General features: G+C 40.7%; 1 protein-coding gene across 8 annotated transcripts in view; it reads right to left on the bottom strand.

Annotated features, from left to right (window-relative positions):
- ppp6r3 (protein phosphatase 6, regulatory subunit 3) overlaps positions 1-14292 on the bottom strand; it is a 29552-nt gene extending 15260 nt beyond the window's left edge. For 4 of the 8 annotated variants that reach the window (XM_078257940.1, XM_078257936.1, XM_078257935.1 and 1 more), the window contains exons 1-15: positions 14076-14292; positions 8935-9103; positions 8421-8654; positions 7958-8144; positions 7650-7787; positions 6114-6179; positions 5770-5882; positions 5370-5483; positions 3909-4056; positions 3471-3623; positions 2420-2569; positions 1833-1897; positions 1427-1542; positions 1225-1310; positions 199-285 (exon numbers count right to left, since the gene is read on the bottom strand). In XM_078257940.1, the coding sequence (XP_078114066.1) occupies positions 199-285; positions 1225-1310; positions 1427-1542; positions 1833-1897; positions 2420-2569; positions 3471-3623; positions 3909-4056; positions 5370-5483; positions 5770-5882; positions 6114-6179; positions 7650-7787; positions 7958-8144; positions 8421-8647 (1650 nt within the window). In that variant the 5' untranslated portion in view covers positions 8648-8654; positions 8935-9103; positions 14076-14292. The remainder of the gene's footprint in view (positions 1-198; positions 286-1224; positions 1311-1426; positions 1543-1832; positions 1898-2419; positions 2570-3470; positions 3624-3908; positions 4057-5369; positions 5484-5769; positions 5883-6113; positions 6180-7649; positions 7788-7957; positions 8145-8420; positions 8655-8934; positions 9104-14075) is intronic. The other 4 variants (XM_078257941.1, XM_078257939.1, XM_078257937.1 and 1 more) reach the window with 2 other exon arrangements.
- Positions 14293-14789: the final 497 nt, after the last annotated feature.

A 14789-nucleotide genomic window follows, 5' to 3' on the forward strand; every position in this document is an offset into this window, starting at 1 on the left:
AAATGCTTTAACATTGGTTAAAGAAAATAGACAATATTATTCTATTTAAAGTAGCTGTAAAGTTTCCTAAATAACATTAGTAGTTAAGTCAATTAATTCAAAGCGTGGTCGAGAGATGTTTTCTGTAGATTGTTACTGTACATGACCCATAGTCACAAAATTATTTTATGTTAAGGGCCTGTTGTGTTTAGGTCTTACTTGTTGTAGAGAGGAGTCCTGGTGAAAGCCACTGTCTTTAAAATCCACCTCATCATCGCTGGAGGAATGGATGTGGTGGGTGTTCACCTAGAGCAAAATTAATTTGAGCAAAAAAGGGTTGGCCTTAGAGAAGAAACGTCTTATGACCACCACACCACCACACTACTGAGCAGGCATGGCTGTCCTAACAATCTGTAATAAAATAAAATCTTGAATTGATATTTGGTTGTGCTGTGCACCCTGGTCTTAATCAGTATAAAGTCAAACTTGAGACATGGATAACAGACTTAAAGAGGAAAATGATCTGTGACACGTCTCAGAAACAAACAGCAAACTCTAATTTAAGGCTACGCCAATTTAATTGGCTGAGGCAGACATACAACTCCTGTTAAATTGAATAAATACAACAGCGGCAACAATGATATACCTGACCTTTGGTTTTAAATGCAATGGGGCTAAAGGAACATGTATGCACTGTGTCTGGGAGTGTGACAAAATGAACAGATTCTGGAGGGAGGTGATCAATAAAACTATGTTCATCTTGTCTGTGGACATTCCACTTGACCCCAAGATGATATTGCTGCAAAAAATCTAAATCCCCAAGAATTTAAATATTGATTTTGTTATATTACAGGCAAAAAGGACTATAGCTCATAGTCCTGGAAGAGAATGGAGGCACCTACAATTGGTGCAGAACATTGCGCAATATATGTCCATGGAGAGAAAATCTGGAAGCCATTTAACCAATTCATAAATAAAAGGAGACGTAGGTTAGCTTCTACAGAAGGAATATGCGGGAAAGGAAAAATCAATTTAGTGGTGAACCCCAGAAGGGGAAAGGACTGAGGCATGTCTTGGAGGGTGAAAGCAAGGGGGAAATTCTTTTTGTTTTGTTATTTATGCGTGTCATAACTTTGCTAGAAGTACCATTGACCTGTACATTCAATACTCTACCCGCTGTTTTTTTACTCACGATTTAGAGTACAGCCCCTTTAAAGCTTGACGTCAGTGGTGATGTTCACTCACCAGGTCAATAGTGTTTCTCTTGTTTGTGTCAGACAGCTGCCCAGAAATAAAGGTCTCCCATTTCTCTCTGTCCTCTGCTGGGAGCTCTGTGTATATAGAATATAGAGTCAATGGTCTCAAACTGTAAGTCAAAGATAAAGCTTATTTGCAAGATAGATGACGGCAGAGATTAATGAGCCCTCAGACAGAAGTGAGTCCTTACCAGAGATGAGCTGTTGGATCTGTGGTCCATTAGGGCCTTTGTCACAGTTATGAACTATAGAGTTGGCTATTCTGGTGAGGTGACCCATGTAGCCTCGTCGCCGACCACCTTCTGCCCTAAAAAACACACACAAACACATCAATACAATTATAAAAGGACATTACTTTGACCACTAAAGCCAAGCATCACTCTCTTAACTAATCCGAAACATGACCAGTAGTGATCATATTAAAGATGCAAAGGGCTTTTAGTTTTGGTGTCTATTAGACAGATAGATACTTTATTCATCCCGAGGGAAATTTTAATTTGATTATTTTCTACTACAGCAAATGAAAACTTAATAAGTTATTGTTACAACCTGACAAAGTTACTTATGGTCTCATTTGCAGCAGAGCAGAATACTCACTGTTCTTTCTCATTGGAGCTCCAGGCCTCAACAATTCTCTGCATAAACTGGCACTTTTGAAACAGCTGGTGAAGGAAAATACAATGACATTAAATACAACAAATTCAGCTTGCTCAAAATGTAGTGCATACTGCTGCTGTGTCTGCGCTGACACACACAAAAACTAATAAACTAAATTATTGATAAGCCTTCACTTATTGCCGTATTTGGTCCATAGTGACAGTCTTTCTCAGGGAGTCTGTGTACTTACAGTACAATACCCAGTCGCAGACACGGAAATAAACAGATTATTACTTGTAGAAATGTGATGCAGTATTTATCTGGTCCCATAAGGGTTTACAATAAAAACAACTCAGTAATCCATTGGCTTTAGTCAGGAAATAACAGCATTCCCAACATTATTGTGTTTACACCGAATGTTAAGCTGGAACACATTAGGCTTCATGCTCGTATTTTACCTATGAAAAGACAGCTTTAGCTATAGTCCAAGAGGTAAAAGCTTGTGCAGACCTAAACAATTATATCACATAAGGCAATATTTAAGAACTGATGTACGCATCTCTTACTCTTTAGTACTCTAATCTTACATGTTTGATGAGGATGCTCTCCCTCGCATTTTCCTGCTCTGTGTCTGGCTGGATGTCAGTGGGGGCCGGGGGCATAGCCAGAATCATGGCTGTGCAGATCTCCACTTGAATGTGAAGGAAGTTGTTCCAGATGTATTTGAAATACATATCCTGTGGAGCAAAACAAAACAATTATAAAATAGAGAGACATTAGTGAATGGTTTGGATAGTCTAATACTGATACTTTGCTTTAACAGATTACTAAAGAAAAAAATTCAGTTATTTCTCTCTTCCCATCAGTTAAAGTAACATTTTACACAGCTGATTTGTTTCTGATATTTGTAGTCAGAGTGACAAACAAACTATTCATATACTGTAAAATATAATATGGTTGGTGCTTGAATGACAACTGAGCTCCTAAGCACGCTAGCTATCTAGCCAGCTGAACGGCCACTAAATTAGTAAAATGCAACAACTGGTTTAATTTACATGCTCTCTCTTTTGTGATCAAATTTATTTTATTCACACGCTCGTCACACTGTTGACAACTTTATTTGGCTCATTTTCTGTAACCTGCGCAGCAGGAAAATATGTTGGGTGATATTAACAGGCTAACGTTAGCTAACCAGCAGGTGGCCAGTTAGTGGTTATAGTTCCTCGTTTCCCTCTTCTTTTCTTTTTGGACTGGTGTTATTTGAGAGATGGTTGGGGTGTGGTTAAGCTGTGTGTGATAAAGATGTAACTGCCAGAAGCAGTAGGGTTTTTTTGTTGGAATCTGCAGTCATTGAACACAGCACAGAGACACTTTTCCAAACACACCATTCCACTAGCCCATGAACTCACGTCAGAGACCATCTTTTTGTTTCTTGTGGACCCATCAAAAACCTGAATGAAGTATCAAGATGGAGCTGTGCGAGGCCTTGACCGAGGACCTGCTAACTTGGTAAGCAAACCCACCTCCCGGCATTTTTCTCCCGCTTTCTTTCTTATATTTTTTTAAATCAGTCGTCTTTGTTTCGTTTTCCCCTGGTTTCTGCTAGGGAACAAATACCAAAAACACGATACTACTCACTAGTATGACTCCCAGTGTGTTGAGGTTAATGAGTTCTGTGTTGATGCTGTGTGTGTTGCTCTGCAACAGGCTGGCAACCAGTCTGACCACATTGAGCCTGGTGTTGCCCACAGGAGGGTCCAGCACCCCCCACGTTGTCTTCATCACATTCGCCTGTTAGTGGAAAATAAACACTGCTCAATATATACACACAACCGACTGGGACACATCCATACTAATTACTGAATACTTATAGTATGTGGTATATTTGTCACATACTGATTCTGTGACTGGACCATCTGTCATCTTCAGCTGCTTTCTAAGAAAGGTTTTAAACATACCAATTCAAACTAAACTGAAAACAGCTGATACTGGGTTGGCCTAATAGGATTAAATTGTCCCATGCAGACCGAAACCTTGTAACTTTAATCTACAAGTTGTTATTTTAGAACTGCTTACTGCTGTCTGTGTGGTTTCTACCTTTGGGGGTTCCAGTAGCAGCTGGTGAAAGTCTTTGAGTCGGGGTCTCACAGCCTCCAGGATGCTGTGGTTGACTGAGAATGATGGGTGGGACATTCCAGGGGGGCAGTCCATATGACCCTCAAACCTACAACATAAAAAGTCATAACCTGATTAACTGGCTCCCCAAACACAATGGAGTAGTGCCAAGTCTTTTGGGCTGTGTCTAAAGTTACAGATTGGGAGAATAATTATGGGTTAGGGATCTGATAATGAAGCATATATCTACATACATACAGGGTTTTCCTTAACTGCCATCAAAGTAGTAGGAACATTTACGGCGATAATGGAGGTGGGTAGACATAAAAATGTAGTTTTATTTAAAACGTGAACTTGTATTTACTTGTTCATAACTATTTGGTGGTGATGTGAACACATGCCACAGAATTGCCTATTCAGGTTTTTGTCGTTTACCAGCAACTTACTTGTGAAATAAGTTATCGTTATAAGACAAGTTATTATTACATTTTTCATAAATCATTTCATTTTGACCATATGGCCTTAGCAATAAACAAGCCGTTCTTAAATGTTGCCGACTGTTGTTTCGTGCTCCTTTTAGCACCGGTATCGAAAAAACCCAAACAATACCCAACCCTAGTTACGTGACAGCTTGACGTCAGGCTTTTCGCCGCAGGGCTGCAACGTTTTTTTCCGGCATCCCCTGCAGACCCTAGCGAAGCAGCCTAAACACATTACCCACATTCAAATGAATAGGAGGACTGGCGTTTTGCAACCTGCATGGTGGCCTTAGGCTTGTTTACAACCCGTTTTGACCATCTGACTGTTCATGTTTCTATCAGACTTTGTTGTAGCGTTGTTGCTGTGTTCCCAGAGCTCAGCAATTGATTTCTCAACGTCAGTCACTTTTATTTTATCAGTCCCTCCAGAAAAACGCGACTATGCGATCGCATAATTCAATGCATAATCAGCCAAAGTCTGCATATTTATTTTGGGGCTTGCATGATTTCATAATCCCCGCATTTTCATTGCAAAAAAGTCACATATATCTTAGCAGACAGCTGAAAAATGTTGCGTTTACTTCACACAAGAGCAGCCATTTCCCCGTTGCCATGGGAACGTTATGAAGTGATGTAATTATGCGACGTGAACGTCATCGAAAAGCTGCAAACCCCGCGATGAAACCGCAGTTTTTGCAAGTTCCCACAATTTCATCGCATAAAATTGCATAGATATCCCGCATATTCCATCACATTTTTTAAGAAAACGTGCCGCATAATCAAGGATTTTTGCCCGCAACAATCACAAAAAAATTCTGCATTTTTCTGGAAGGACTGTTTTATGGTTTTTCCTGATTTCACATTCTCCAACACTCTCTTCATTTACTATATATACCCAATGTCAAATCAAAATATCAAGAGTGGCAGAGGCCACAGGACGTACGCTGGTCTCCTTGTCTCAAACAATGTGAGGAGGATCTGGATAACACTGACAATTGCTGATTCATTCTTTTCCTTGTCGAAGATATTTGACAGCAGCTGCTCCACGGTCTCCTGCCTGAGGAGAACAGACATAAAGATGAAGGGAAAGAAGACTGCATAGTCACTTGTCAGGTTTGTAGGACAGAGTCTGTTTTCTATAGCCTATTTGTAAAAATTACAATAGCAATTGTTAGAATAAATGTATTATTACACACTGTACAAAATAAATTGAACAAAAGCAAAAAATGGTGAGCAAATAAAGGCTAAATAACTGATATACATGAAAGTCATGGGTACAGTAATTAGAACCTAAGGAATATTTAATAAAGTGAATAACGACTGTAAGATAAATGAATACATACTTTTCAAGTGTGGCCAGAAGTGGGTCGGGCTCTGAGGAGCCCTGGACCTGGAACATCTGGTCTCTGCTCAGTCTGATGATCTCACACAGTGACTGGGAGGCATTGGAGTGTCTCTGAGTCAAGAAAGTTGGAGAAAAAAAAAAAAGAAGACAAGAGACCATAAATCTGTGTTTTTTTAATCTGATTCACTTGAAATTTAGCATATTTAAATAATCCAATCAAAGTCCTAATATTCTTGAATAAATAAACATTAGTATTCATCTTGATGTCTAATAATATAAAATGGACTCTATACATATTGTGATGCTTGATAGAAGAAACAGTGAAGTGTGTGTGAAACTCACATCCTCATCTTGAGATGGTTGTACCATGTCCACCAGTCTCTGAATCACCTTCTCCTCATTCAGCCACTGAAAGAGGACAGAGAGCAGAGGTGGTCAGGACAGCACACAATATAAGGAGCAGGGTTCATACACATTTTAACCAATACTTTTCGGCAAATTTCTATGACTATGTATTCCTGAAAATGTCAGTCGACATTATACAATAAGAATAAAAAAACTGTGTTAAAGTTTCCCCTCGGAGGTTTAACAATAAAATGAATGACAATTTATGTGGTTCATAGTGGGATTTGTAATATCGCGCCCCGAATAGAACGTTGAGGTTAAGACGACGTGAAATACATTTTATTAATCACATATTATGCTGTGTTAAAAAAAGAAATTCCATGACTTTTCAAAAACTTTCTGGGTCTTTTATGTTTCCAAAACCTTTCCAGGCCTGGAATTTGCATTTTTTTTTAATTCCATACATTTTCCAGGTTTTTTCAAAACGTATGAACCCTGAAGGAGGAATACCAAGAGAACAAGACCTCGAATATGGAGTAAAAGGGTTTACCAATTCAATTGACTTCTCTGGCTTATATAAGAAGGAAATAAGAAGGAATACACTTTTACAAATCCACAGTTTTTGAGTTTATAGTCCTCTGCTGCCCAAAATTCATGATGCCAAACCATCTTCAGAAAGCAGCAAACAAGAACTTAGTTTTGAATTGGCCAACAAATGCATATTGCAAACTTGAGTGCGTGCAAACTGAGTAGATACCCATGTAGCATGGTTTGTGAAGCTAGCCTTGCAAAACCAGCCTAAATAATGCAACCTCAGCTGTTGTAACGAGATTTTATGTTAGACAACATCTATTAAGACCTGACTAACCCAGCCAGACTAGGTAGTTAAATACAAATAAAGCATGACTTTGTAACCATGAAGTGTCTTTCTCCCTAAAATTGTTTTTAGAAACACTTTAAGGTTAATCTTTTAGAAAACGCCTTGAAACATTTTCTAAAACGCCGCCACTGTTTTTCCAGTTTGAAAACCAGTAGCAACTAGGCTTGGGTGATCACTTATATTTTTAAATGGTCCAATTGTGGTTACTGGAGATGGCCGATAAGCTATCTGAACACCGGTCTGACAGGCTGGCTACATTAAACACTGGCTTGGCTGTCCTGCATCCTGCTTGGCTGGCGTGCAGTGGTAAGCGTATTGCCTCATTTCCAGGTGACATCATTTTTGTGCTGCCGATAGCATCTCGCTTCTGTAGCTCAACACATTTATTTATGTCATATTCTTGATTACAGCGGCTAATAATCTGCATTACATTTAAACCTACACTAGTTCACTAAAGCACTCATAGCTCTTTCCTTGTTTTAGCGACTTTGTCGCTAATCCCCGTTGTTTCCACGTTAGTTCTATTAGCTACTTTAGTTAATGAATCACCTTTTAGCTACTTTTTAATGGTTCAATTTAAACTGTGCGTGATAAGTAAACACATGTGAGATATCATTTTTAGCACAGCTGAGAAAGTGTTACGTGCTACCCACGTTGAGTACGTCCTGTCGTAGCTGTTGTGGTTCGATGCAGGTGAGCATTCTGAGCAGCAGGTCCATGATGGCAGATGTCCCGATGTGTTTGATCATCAAGTCTACAAAGTCCTCCTGCTTCCGCAGAAACTCCACTATCTATAAACACAGACAAGCAAACCATACACACCTTAAATAGGATAAACTGCCTTGTTTAGGTCTAAACTATCCGGTGATTATTGCATTTTGGTATTGTTTCTGGACAAATCATATCAGACGACAACTTGCATCGTGTTCACAGATACAACACCCTGTTCTCGCCAACTTACCTGTTCAGGCTTGCGTCCTATAAGAATGGACAGAACCTTGGAGAAGAAGCTGGCCAGGAGCGGGTTGAGAGGCGGCTCATTCTGGAGGAAGCCATACAGCTTCATCAGCAGTTTTTCATCTTCTCCCAGTCTGTCATTGATCTGGCCAACATCTGATGTAAGCAGCTCACATGATATGTTGGGATACCTATAAGAACAAAAGCTGCTCCTTAGATTCTTCCAACACAACGGTTACAACACTGTGACAAACATTCTGTGATACCAAAATGCTTTTATTGTGCACTGCAGTGATCCATTAAAAGCTAATTGATGAAAAGTTGTATACTGTATAATTTAATTAGCTGTCCCTCTGTCTTCTGTAACACAGCAGAGATAGACTTAGACTAGACAGGTGTATACACAGGTGTAAAAGTAAACATTCTTCATTTTGATCCCCGTTATCCTTTGCACCCTTTTCTCTTACTTGTATTTAACCTTCTCCTCAACATCAGTACTGGGTTCCAGTGTGATGAAGGTGACCAGGTCCTCCATGCACTGTGGTCTCAGCAGAAAGTCAACCAGTTTGTGGTTCTGGGCCTTGCACTCCTGCAGGACATCGTCCTCATCCATCACCTCCGTCAGCGTCACATCCTCCTTCTCTAACAGCGTGTCAATGTGGGATGTGGTGTGGAGGTCGAATTTCCAAAACATGTTGGCTCTAAAAGATTTGTGCAAACGTCACCAACACCACACGTCATTAAAATCAATAAAAATGAGGCCTTACATCAGAGGTTATCAGAATATAATAGATGCCTGTAATTGTGAAAAAGATCATCACTTTGAGAAAGAGAAAGTTACACTGTTTGGTTCTTATCGGACACCTTTCAGTGGACCCATATTCACTACTAACCAGTCAGTTAGGGGTAGCGCCACGGTGCATCCGTTTCTTCAGTAATATTTAACTGAGGGATCATTTGACAGCTCTTTCTTCTGCCTACCTGTGAGTGTTAGAGTCCAGACAGCGGAGCTCAGGTTAAAAAGAGGTGTGTTCTAGTCTTTGGGAGTTGTGGCCCATTCCAGGCTAGCCAGCTGGACAGACAGGCAGGCAGACAGCGGTGATGGACAGACTGACAAACAGCACACATACAGCAGTTCAACAGCACACACCTGTGAGGTGAGAATCAGATGGAGACATGTCAGGAATTTTCCACTGCTTTCCATGTGGATATTATAGGCATTTTAATTATTACTTGTAGTTTCAAAAGGCACAAATCTCACATTCACACGTACTCACAGTTAAGACAGTTTTCTGTTTCTACGGTTCAACAATCCCAGTACTCCTTATCAACTCAACATTCAGAGATGCAGCTCCTTTATATGCAGGTATACTAAACTTCTAGTACTGTTACAATACACAATGACCAATTTATGACTGCTTAAATAACGGCACTGGGAAGCATGAAAATCCCTTCTTAAGGCCAAGTTTAAACCCACTTGAATCCTGCATGGAAAAAACCTGATTTCATTGCATAAGAGATGCTGTTCAGTCTTATAGACTGTTGTGACCTGATGCCTTTTGGGAAAGGTTTTGTTTAGTGTTCATACAGTGCAATATAGAAATGTTCCTAATTTTTATAATGGAAATACTGGGTAAGAACTTCTAGAGACAAAACGGTGTGAAAATCTCATATCACGATTTCCTCTCGTTTTATGTTGAAAACCACAAATAAAATTTGCAGCACTATGCACTGCTGTTTGCATAAACATAAAAATAATAACTTAGTCAATGCCTTATGTAAACATGAAAACAATATCAAATGTGCATTAAAGTGCTCATATTATGCTCATTTTCAGGTTCATAATTGTATTTAGAGGTTTACATGGTTTAATTTTCAAAAAACACCATATTTTTGTTGTACTGCACGTTGCTGCAGCTCCTCTTTTCAACCTGTGTGTTGAGCTCTCTGTTTTAGCTACAGAGTGAGACATCTCACTTCTGTTCCATCTTTGTTGGGAGTCGCACATGCTGCAGTACCTAGGTAAGGACTACTAGCCAGTCAGAAGCAGAGTATGAGGGCGTGCCCTGACAGTAGCTAGGTAAGGACTACTAGCCAGTCAGAAGCAGAGTATGAGGGCGTGCTCTGACAGTAGCTCAGGTAAGGACTACTAGCCAGTCAGGAGCAGAGTATGAGGGCGTGCCCTGACAGTAGCTAGGTAAGGACTACTAGCCAGTCAGAAGCAGAGTATGAGGCGTGTCCCTGACAGTAGCTAGGTAAGGACTACTAGCCAGTCAGGAGCAGAGTATGAGGGCGTGCCCTGACAGTAGCTAGGGTAAGGACTACTAGCCAGTCAGAAGCAGAGTATGAGGCGTGCCCTGACAGTAGCTAGGTAAGGACTACTAGCCAGTCAGGAGCAGAGATGAGGGCGTGCCCTGACAGTAGCTAGGTAAGGACTACTAGCCAGTCAGAAGCAGAGTATGAGGGCGTGCCCTGACAGTAGCTAGGTAGGACTACTAGCCAGTCAGGAGCAGAGTATGAGGGCGTGCCCTGACAGTAGCTAGGTAAGGACTACTAGCCAGTCAGAAGCAGAGTATGAGGGCGTGCCCTGACAGTACCTAGGTAAGGACTACTAGCCAGTCAGGAGCAGAGTATGAGGGCGTGCCCTGACAGTAGCTAGGTAAGGACTACTAGCCAGTCAGAGCAGAGTATGAGGGCGTGCCCTGACAGTACCTAGGTAAGGACTACTAGCCAGTCAGGAGCAGAGTATGAGGGCGTGCCCTGACAGTAGCTAGGTAAGGACTACTAGCCAGTCAGGAGCAGAGTATGAGGGCGTGCCCTGACAGTAGCTAGGTAAGGACTACTAGCCAGTCAGAAGCAGAGTATGAGGGCGTGCCCTGACAGTACCTAGGTAAGGACTACTAGCCAGTCAGAAGCAGAGTATGAGGGCGTGCCCTGACAGTACCTAGGTAAGGACTACTAGCCAGTCAGAAGCAGAGTATGAGGGCGTGCCCTGACAGTACCTAGGTAAGGACTACTAGCCAGTCAGAAGCAGAGTATGAGGGCGTGTCCTGACAGTACTGAAGTCCCTTTGGGGTGGACTTTGGGCTTTTTCACTTTGTAAACCTATAACGTGCACAAAAACTGCACTTTTTGAACATTGCGGAAAAGAAAACCGCAACCAAAAAAACCATTTCTTCACATTCTACACTCCAGTAAGGAGAGCCTGATTTCACACCAGTAGTTGTGCCTTAGATTGATTATTAATTTATTTTCTAGGGATGTCCAGAGACTAATAATATCAGCTATATACACTCATCGCCACTACATTAGGTACACTTGTACAATCTAATGTGATTTAGTACAACAGCTCAGCCATAAATTCTGCCTTTACAAAGACAATACTGTCCAGTTTGAATTGACACTGTACGAGACGTATTAGTCTACTAGATGTTTATAACTGAGGTTGTAGTTTGCAGTGGTGGTGGACTGCATGATATTGAGGTGTTCCTAATATTTTGTCCACCACATTTACATCCATGAGAGAGACAGAATATGAGAAACACCTTTCACTATAATGCACTCTAGTTAGGGATGCATAATTAATCAAATATTAATCTCGATGGTGATTTTGGCTTGCCACAATTAAATAAACATGATCGACTGTGATATCGACGTGTAAAATGCGTGTTCAGTTAACAGAAAACTCTGCTGCATAGCAAGTCAAGCGCTTCCCAAACTAGCAGCCAGCCACCAGGTGGCGATGGAGATATCATGCCTCTGCACGCCACCCTGCAGCAGCAGCAGCGAAAAACTGTCCTGAATGTTGCAGCTGCAGTCCAGAGTCGCAGATGGGGAAAACGAAGATCAAATGTCTGGAGCAAAAGGCGAAGCGCTAGTACCTTTTTGTCCCAATTTATTGATATATTTTGCTTCTTGGAGATGCTCAATGAATTAGGACCACTCTTATTTTAATGCAAAGATTTCTAGATTAACAGGAATGTAGCACAACCTGGAAGTGAAAGCAGAGCTCTGTTTATTTAACTGTAAAAGTGCAAAATAAATATGTTGTCGCTAAAATCAATCAATAAATCGTGTTAAATAATTGTGATCTCAATATTGATCAAAATAATCGGGATTATCATTTTGGCCGTGCAGTCTATCATGCTCATTTAATTGTAGGAAGCAAAAATCGTGATCAAAATTAATATTAAATTAATTGTGCAGCCCTAAGTCACAGTTAAAGGAGACCTATTTTGCTTTTTGGTATTTTCTGTCATATCTATAATGTTACAATGCTGAATGTTCATATTATAATGTGGCCAAAGCTTCAAATAACGAGGAAAATATATTAAAAATTGATCCCTGCGAGCCAAAATGTCAGATTTCACTGTTCTGATTGCTCTGGTTTCAACTGTTTGTTCTACTCTCGGCCCGGAGCACCGTAAGGTTTTCTACATCTGGTTATCTGCTACAGGCACGCAACTGCAGTGTTTACATTACATACACCGCTACATGTACAGTAGCTACATGCCAACGTCAGGGAAACCTGTAATCTTGGTTGCAGATGTTAATTTCTCCAAAATGTCGTATCACATTCTTGCTGGAAAACTGTCCAGTTGTGTAGTTTTTGGTTAAGTAGCCTTTATTGCAAGTTTGAGCCTGAAAACAAGTATAATAGGGTTCCTTTAAGCTTCTCCAGACAATGCACTAAGCAGATTCCTTAATTAGAGCTAGGGATTTAGTGAATTCCAGTTAACACAGCTAGATTTCTACTAGAGAAACCTGTTTTTTGCTTTACTCACTACCTGATCCCACAGTGTGCCAGCAGCCCAAATGCAGCCTCATATCAAATCAGTTTTAGTTTTAAAATTTGGTGTTGAGAATAGGAAAATCGTATTATTATCCAGCTGTCGGTACATTTATTATTCTCTGATTTTCAGCCTGTGTCAATTAATTTAGCAACAACTGTCCACCACTGGCAAAAGTAGTGCAACTGTAAAATACATCCATAATCGTACAAACTCTGGGCTCTCTAACGTTAAATCAATGAATAAAATGTATCCCTTTAACATTAGCCCCTGAATACAACAAAATAGCAGAGGTATACCAAAGGTCAAACACAATTAAAAAAAAAAATACTCTAGGCAACGTCTGGAAAACAAACGTTTACAGTTATAACACAGTGCCTGATGGGATACCCCTGTGCATCAGAGCCAAACAAAATCGATTCCAAACACTGACTATCTAATTAACGTTACTGACAGTATAGCTAGATACATTTGACTGTTTAGTTGCCATGTTCGCATGCCCAAATAGAAAGACAACAGCACTGTCCTTCCTTGAATCAATCAGTTGCTACAGCCTTGTTATAATATATAGTCTCTAATTAACCAATAGACTGAACCAGTTGAAGACGCAGTTTTGTCTCAGAATGCAGTATTAACCGCAAATTATGACATTAGTTACACTATGTTCCAGCTTTTCACCAATCGCAAACCAAGTCTGTCTCCCTGAAAAAAACAGGCTGGTCCTGTTGTATACAATGATTTTACCGATCAACGTCAGAAAAGGCTTTAATTCCAGCTAAATATGGTTTGAACGCAAGGGAAACTAAATCTGATCATTGAAGGTGTTACCTGACTTATATAGCTAACACGTTAAAGGTACCACGGATTAACGTTATTTGCGTTTTGCTGTCGAAACACTACGTTTGCAGTAACGTCAGTGCATTTACATACCAGGGCCCAAAACAGACGCAACAGAGTCGCACCGGCTCAGGCAAACTGGCTAACGTCACTAGCTACCGTTAGCTACTGTTAGCTAACCTGGCCACCTAAAATCAGGAACAAACTGACGTTAACGTTACCTCGAGTCGACCAGTTTGATCAGTGAGCTATGGGGCTATCAGGGACTAACTACTAATGCTAATTGGCTGACGCTATGGTTTCACGGTTGAATGTTAACGTTACCCCTTTCCTAGCTAGAGGTACAGCAAGAGTGTCTGACAGCATAGTGTTAAGATGGCCAAGTATGCCTCTTGCTAGCCAGCTAACGTTAGCCGGCTATGTAAAGACTGCTGGCTAACGTTAATCGTCTCTTCAGCACCAACCAAGTGCATACGGGCTGCCTAGTGTACCTACCGATAGACAGCGGTAAACGGCGAGTCTCCAGCATGTAGCTTATCTTGCCATTAGCCCCAGACCTTAACAAAACGAACACTGAAAAAATACGAAATTCCGTAAAGGAAAATAAAGCTTTTAAAACTGATTCTGACAGGCGCGAAAAGGTAGATCATCGGAGGGCACTTTTCAAGATGGCGGTTCCGTCAACTTCAGCCGGCGACCCCTTCCCCCACTACAGCTACAGCGTCTGTCACTCACACTATCACAGCAACATTATTGGTTGTAATCCCATCGCTCAAACCAGGCCTTGTGGTTTGATTGGCTACAGAGCGTGTCACTTGACTGCTCATTCAGACGAAGTATATGTACCCTGTGGCCAAGAAGAGCGGAGTTTATTCAGTTTTATTAACTCTATATGTTTAGTAAAACGCATGTGGTCACAGAAAAGTAAAGAACAAAAATTTTGTTCAAGTTATGAGTTATAAAATAATTTTGGGTGAAATTCTGTTATTGTAAAACAGTAACCCCGCTCGCACGGTTGCTTGGCAATACAAAACGAACATACTCTGACAGTACGAAAACGCCCTTGGCTCGCCGAAACGCCCAATTAACTGAAGATACAGATAGACATATCTTTAGATGATTTTTTACCTTTGGCCTCATCTCGAAAGCAATTACAAATGGCATAGGTGTAACCAAGTAAGCACACCTAACAATACTTCTTCTCTTGTC

This window comes from Sander vitreus, chromosome 8, assembly GCF_031162955.1.
Source record: "Sander vitreus isolate 19-12246 chromosome 8, sanVit1, whole genome shotgun sequence".
Lineage (NCBI taxonomy): Eukaryota > Metazoa > Chordata > Actinopteri > Perciformes > Percidae > Sander > Sander vitreus.